At 61.7% G+C, this 6,454-nt stretch overlaps 1 protein-coding gene across 4 annotated transcripts in view; it reads right to left on the bottom strand.

The window, feature by feature from the left end:
* Window positions 1-486: 486 nt before the first annotated feature.
* The window catches only part of INTS1 (integrator complex subunit 1), a 33,133-nt gene continuing 27,165 nt past the window's right edge, over window positions 487-6,454 (bottom strand). For 2 of the 4 annotated variants that reach the window (XM_035289811.3, XM_035289812.3), the window contains exons 39-49: window positions 6,285-6,408; window positions 5,070-5,203; window positions 4,481-4,673; window positions 3,877-4,004; window positions 3,411-3,523; window positions 2,691-2,825; window positions 2,389-2,502; window positions 1,701-1,771; window positions 1,310-1,401; window positions 1,021-1,130; window positions 487-884 (exon numbers count right to left, since the gene is read on the bottom strand). In XM_035289811.3, the coding sequence (XP_035145702.3) occupies window positions 769-884; window positions 1,021-1,130; window positions 1,310-1,401; window positions 1,701-1,771; window positions 2,389-2,502; window positions 2,691-2,825; window positions 3,411-3,523; window positions 3,877-4,004; window positions 4,481-4,673; window positions 5,070-5,203; window positions 6,285-6,408 (1,330 nt within the window). In that variant the 3' untranslated portion in view covers window positions 487-768. The remainder of the gene's footprint in view (window positions 885-1,020; window positions 1,131-1,309; window positions 1,402-1,700; window positions 1,772-2,388; window positions 2,503-2,690; window positions 2,826-3,410; window positions 3,524-3,876; window positions 4,005-4,480; window positions 4,674-5,069; window positions 5,204-6,284; window positions 6,409-6,454) is intronic. The other 2 variants (XM_035289813.3, XM_035289814.3) reach the window with 1 other exon arrangement.

The raw sequence follows: 6,454 nt of genomic DNA, 5'->3' as shown, positions 1-6,454 counted from the left end.
ACACCAGGACCCTCCCAGTCCCTCCTCCATGAGCAAGTGCTCAGAAAAGCAGGCCACGAAGCACTGCCGGCTACTTAGACTCTTCTGGACTGGGACCCCTACTCGGTTCCCACAGGGCGACACCCAGTCAAGGCTCGCAGGGCCTTGTTGATCCTTTCGGAAGAGGAGGGGAGACCAGTCAGCCAGGTCAGTCTCCAACATAGCCTGACAAGGCTGGACTCGCTCAACAGAGAACTTGGTGTCAGGCAGGGCCCTGGTTTGGCACCTGACGGGAGGCAGCAATGACAGTTGGGGTGGCCGAGCAGGCAGCGTCCCCCGACCCTCCACACCTATGGAAACGGCTGGCCTGAGGGAGAGCCCAGCCTGGCCTTGGTCTCCACCTCCCAGGACCCTCTCAACTCCCTGTGCTACCGGGCTGCGGAGCCAAGGCCAGTCCTCGAGGCTCCCACTGTCCTGAGGGTAACACAGGACACCAGAGAGCACATGGAGAGTTCAGAACATTTCATTCAAAACCAGCCCAGCGGGATCCTTCTGTAGCAGGGCTGTGGGCCACAGGGTGCCTGAGGGCTTGGTGGAGGGCCCCCCATGCCAGCAGCTGGACTGGAGCCACCCCAGGGCTCAGAGTATTGCTTCCAGGCCTGCCTGGCCTCAGGGCTTGGCCCCTCATCTGCTTGGGGAGACTAGTAATGCCCAGGCTTTCTGGGCTATGCCTCAGGATCCCCTGTGGACGGGCTGGGCCGGGGCTGAGGTAGGTCAGCCGCCACAGGCTCACATTACAGCCTCCATATGCAGCATCCTCAGGGCCTCGGAGATCTGCGCGCTGGGGTCCATCTGGCCATACATGCCCACCAGGAAGGCCCGGTGCAGCAGTACAGCCGCGTGCTCTGTGGGGGAGATGGGGCCCCGCACGTCACACTGGCCGTAGTGACCAGACCTTGGGACTTCCAAGAACCAGCTCTCAGGAGACTCTGCGGACTCCCCGAGGGCTGCCAGGGCCCTGGGTGGGGGACTAGTCCTTACCTTGGCACAGGAGGGTGTACTCAGGCAGGTTCCTGAGGGCTGTCTGCACCACCTCAAAATCCTGGCTGCCCAAGCAGTACATGAACGTGGGCAGGAAATCAGCTGCGATGCTGAAAGAGCCAGGCACTTCAGTGGGCACCTCCACCCTGTGCCCACGTCAGGTCCCCACCCAACAGGAAGCCGCCTGGAAGCCTGGCCTGGCCATAGGCGAGTCAACCTGTCACCTGGGTTAGCAGGGCCTGGAGGGTGCTGGGACAGAGGCCGGCGGTGGCGGCAGGGCTGGCCTCACCTGGGGCTGTTCTGGATGGAGCGAAGGGCCAGGCTGAAGGCCAGGTTGCGGCAAGACTCCTCGGCCGAGCTCATCAGCCGCTGCAGGTTGGTCTGACAGGGGGAAAGGTGGGAAGTATGTGACTGGGGGGCCCAGCCCTCATCGAGGCCTCTTCATCACTTGGTCTCTTGGTCTCAGGATGGTTGACAGCAATGGCAGGGGACTCTAAGCTCCCAACCAGAGGGCAGGACACATGCACCACTGAGCAGTCCCAGCCTGGGGCCCCACCCGAAGCCCAGCCTTAGAGGACTCGCTGGGGCTTAGAGCAGGCACCGTGTGGGGGTGGCGGCCCTGCTGGGGTTCTCCAAGGGAGCGGCTCCTCCCAGCTCTCCCTCAGCCCCACCCAGCTTACTGAGAAGAAGCCCAGGATCTCAGGTCTCCGCCGGGACATCTCATCTATGTCACTCAGAACCTCCAGCAGATCTAACACAGAGAGAGGGCCAGGTCAGAGCTGCAGGGCCCAGGCGGACGTCTGCCCACCCCACCCCAGCCACTCAGAGGGGGCAAGGCCCCAAGCACCACAGGATGGAAAGCACTGGCAAACATGAGGCCAGTGACGCCCTCAGTGGTCACCCTCGCCCAAGCTCTGCAGATGCCCGTCACTGCTCCCACCAAGTGGCCTCTAAGGAGAGCGGCTGACCCCTCATGGTGACCCTCACATCCAGGGTGCTCTGAGTACCAAGTGTCCCTGCCACCCAACCCTATCCAGGCTGCCCAGCCCTGGCTCTTCTCTGAAGGTGGCCACTGGTCCTGCCCACCTGCCTGGCCTCTTCCCGTTGTGCCCCCACCACCTCAGGGGGCTCCTCTGCTTTTTACTGTGGAGCAGAGCAGCCCCCTCCAGCTCCCCTGGGCCCTTGAGTGTCTAAGGCCCTCTCTGGGGGTGCCCCCCACTGTGAGGAATGGCCCACCCACCCATAGCCCAGTGTGGGCCATGCTTACACCAAAATCAGCGCCTAGACAGCTGCCGCCTACAGCCCCAGGGGACCCAAGGTGCCGATCAGGCACTGATCTCGAGTGGGCGAAGCAGGGCCCCAACTCACCCTCCACTGTCTGGCCCCGGGAAAGCCGCTTCATGTAGGGGGCCATTTCGGCCGTGGTCAGAGGGGTGAACAGGGAGACGCTGACCAGGGGCAAGGAGCCGGCAGAGCTCTCCTCTGGAAGACAGTGTCAGTGCTTCGGGAGGGCGGGAGCGGCAGGACGGGCCACACTGAAGCACCAGGGCCTGCCCTCCCCAGAGCACAGTGGCCACCACCCAGGCTCCCAGGATGCGTGTACACAGCAGTGCTCCATAACCGGGATGGAGCCATGGGCTGGAAGCTGCCTTTGGATTGGGCGCAGGCACCTTTGGGAGTCTCCCTGCTGGGCTTCTCGAAATGCAGGCCACAACCCCCTGGGCACAAGGCAGGATGGTCCCTTGGGCCCTGGACCTGGCGTTCTTCCAGCAGCATGGGAGAGACCTGCTGTGGCACTGTATCATCTTCAGGTGGGAGACAGAGACCTAATGCGGCATCCTGTCTCCCTCAGGAGGGGAAAGAGATCAGCTGTGATCTCGTGTCATCGTCAGGCAGGGAAGGACAGGTGTGAAGAGCCAAGGACAAGCCCAGCTCAGCAAAACCAGGGGAGGCTTCCTGGGGAGGGACACCTGGGATAAGCGCTGGTGGGCAGGGGATGTGCCGTGGAGGTGGGGTGATGTGCCTGGGAGGCAAGGTAATGTGCCGGGGAGGCGGGGTGATGTGCTGTGGTGGAGGGTATGGGAGGGTGAGGGATATGCCAGGGCCTGCGGGGTATATGCTGTGGGGAGGGTGGGCGAGGGATCTTCCAGGGGCAGGGCTGGTGTGGCAGGAAAGGGCAATGTGCTGGGATGGGTGTGCTGATGCTCAGTCAGCGCTTAGCCCATGTGAGGTGGGCCAGGGGCCAGCTAGCAAGGTCCCAGGCTCACAAAGCCCCCATTGGGAGCCTCGGATGGCCAGGTCTGACTTTGCAGTCAGGAAAACCAGGCCCTGCAGGACTGTTCCACAGCTGCTTCCGGCAGCCCCCACCAGCCCCCACCAGCTCCACTCACCCTCGCCCTCCTCATCCAGGCCTTGGTCGGCCCTCCCGTCTCTGCTGGGCAGGCTGAGCCCTGCGAGGAGGGACTTCAGCATGACCAAGTCACTGTTGTCAAAAGATAGGTCACTGCGGGGAGAAGATACTTTCACTTGGGAGGAAGACTCTAGCAGGCCGAACTAGGGTGGCATGGAAGGGCATGGACCCAGGTGCACAGCAGAGGCTGGGATGCTCACAGGGAGGGCCAGACAGGGAGGGCCTGTGTGTATGGAATGGGCAGAGAGCTGTAGGGATCGGTTGGGACAGCTCTGGCACAGGAGGGGCAGCCTCTGCACCCTGGGATGAACACCACACTCAGCAGCCCTCCCTGGCCTCAGGAGCTGCAGATCTGACCCAACACAGCCTTGCCGGGAGTGCCCCCCAGAGCCTGGCTGAACCCTTGCTCGAGGCCCGAGGCTTTCCTGGAGCCTGTGGGCACTCACTGGAGTGGGTCGGCATGCTTCTGCAGGAAGGAGACAGCTGCGGGGGCGTTGCAGGTGATGTACTTGTGGATGAACTGCACAAACTTGTTGATGAAAGCAGCCAGGTGGCGGGAGGACTTCCTGTAATTCTGCAAAGGAAAAGCTGTGCCCTGGAGCTGCTCTGCCCTGAGGGGCCAAAACAGAGCCTATGCTCCCATCCTGCTCCCAGAGCCTCAGGCCACAGACCCCACAGCCAACGAGCCCCCTCTGCCAACCACCATGGATGGTGGTCATGGACCTGAGGGTGGCCCAGCGTGGCCTGTCAGGGTGTGGACACGGCTGTCTGGGGCACATGCCCAGATAAATGAGGGGCTTGAGGTGGCACAAGGGACATGCAGAAAGCAGCATGGAGGGTCTGGGCTAGGTTTCTCCAGCATGTGGGCCCTCCAGGCACATGACAGGCAGTGGGCAGGGGCTTCCCAGTGTGGGAGCTGGTCCCCAGGGCAGGGGGCCTGGCCTGGGCCCTGGCCGCAGGGGTCTTCCCACTCCCGGGTAGATGATGAGGGCCCAGGCCAGGGCCAAGGGAGTAAAAGGGAGCGTGAGGGCAGACGGCGGGAGCACGCACCAGCAGCAGGCGGATGAAGGACAGCAGGCAGTCCCACAGCGCCCCCTGGTGCTCGCTGCGGAACACGTGCGGCTGCAGCAGCTCCAGCAGGCCCAGCACGTGCAGGAAGCAGCTCAGGTGATTCTGCTGCCGGAACTCCTGGAAGTTGAGGTGGGTGCGGCCATGCAGGAGCGCTGCGATCATGGGCAGGTGCCTGCGGGCGGGTGAGGGCCCAGTCAGCCCTGGCCAGCCGGCTCACATGGCACACATCCCCAGGAGGGCCCCACTGCCTGTGCCCTGGGGGCCAGACTGTGTGCTGCCCCCCTCCACCTGCTCTAGGAAGTGGGGATGAATCACTCCTCTCTGGGGCCCACCCAGGTCCTCCTGCCTGACGCCCAGCCCAGGGCTCTGACCCCTCAGTCAACCTCAACTGCAAACCCTTTGCTATGTGTGTGTTTTTGTTTTTTAATTATTTTTCTTTTTTGTTTCTTCATGGATGGAATGTTTTTGTAATTTTGAAAGGGAGTTTTGCTCTAGTTGCCCAGGTTAGAGAGCCTCAGGCCCCTGGTTAAACCAAAGTCTGGCAAGGGCAGGTTTTCTGGGGCAGTACCTGAGCAGCAGCAGCGGGTGAGCCACTGCCAGCTTCCGGCAGGCCATGCTGGCGTCCGCCCCTCGGTTCTCTGACGCCCGGGTGTCACTGGTGTCCGCAAAGAGCGTGATGAAGCGGTGAATGAGGCCATCCAGCTGCAGGGAAGGGCGCTGTGAGGCCAGGGCCTGCAGGCTCCCCTTGCCTGCCTGCCCACACTCAGCCTGGCTGCCAGCTACGGCCAAGATCCACCTCATGCCATGCCATGAGCAGAGGAACTGGTTCCTCCATGGCTTCCATGGGCACCTTGGGAGGGCAGGCTGGCTATCCCACAAAGTATAAAAGCAAAGCTCAGCACCAAATGAGGCACTGAACGGGAAACAAGCCAAAACTGCACATCAGCCAAGCACGATGGCTCACACCTGTGATCCCAGCACTTTAAGAGGCCGAGACAGGAAGATCACCAGAGCCCAGGAGTTCAAGACCAGCTTGGGCAACATGGTGAGACCCCCATATCTATTTTAAAAATACAAAAAGATTAACTGGGTGTGGTAGTGCATGCCTGTGGTCCCAGCTACTCAGGAGGCTAAGGTGGGAGGATCACTTGAGCACGGGAGGTTGAAACTGCAGTGAGCTACGATGGTGCCATTACACTCCAGCCTAGGCAACAGACACCCCACCTCAAAACCACCTCCACAAACCTGCTCGTAGAGGGTGATTTCAATGAGTAAAACAACATATAAGTGAAAAATCACAAGCAGAAATGACTAGAAAGTCAGCTGCTCTCTGTGGTACCAGCAGAAGACAGGCTGTAGGTTCCAGCCAGCAAAGGGGGAGCTGGGATGGAAAGCCCAGCCTTCCCCCCAGGGTCACTGTAGAGGAGCAGACCCAGCTGTCCACCAAGACCTGTGCACAAGGCCCCAGCAGCTGTGACTGCTCCAAACTGGACATGACCCCACGTCTACCAGCAGGTGAACGAATAAATTAATGGTGAATCCACACGATGGCAGGCTGCTCGGTGCTCGTGATACCACGAGTCTCCAGGCTGTGCTGGACGGCACCCAGCGAACAGACCACCCGAAGGCTCCCTCGGTAGCAAACTCAATGCAAATAAACCCACAGGGCTGCAGGGCAGCACAGACCGGGAAGGGGCAGGAGGGTTTGTGGCCTCTGCCCTCCCTCCCTGCCCAGCCAGGGCTCCTGGGAGTGCAGCGGGGAGCAGTGGAGTGGTGCCCTCACCTTGCAGATGCTGCTGCCAGTGGCCCCTTCACTGTGCAGCAGGACCTCGGGCACAGGCACCCGAAGCTCTGGCCGCTGCAGGTAGAGCTGCAGGAGGAGGTCTCGGCAGCACCTGCCCAGCACACTGGAAGACAGAGGGGATTCGCTGAGCGGATGGGGCCAGGTGTGAC

Source organism: Callithrix jacchus, chromosome 2, assembly GCF_049354715.1.
Source record: "Callithrix jacchus isolate 240 chromosome 2, calJac240_pri, whole genome shotgun sequence".
NCBI lineage: Eukaryota > Metazoa > Chordata > Mammalia > Primates > Cebidae > Callithrix > Callithrix jacchus.
The sequence above is the reverse complement of the archived record's forward strand: the minus strand, read 5'-3'. Positions and strand labels throughout refer to the sequence as shown.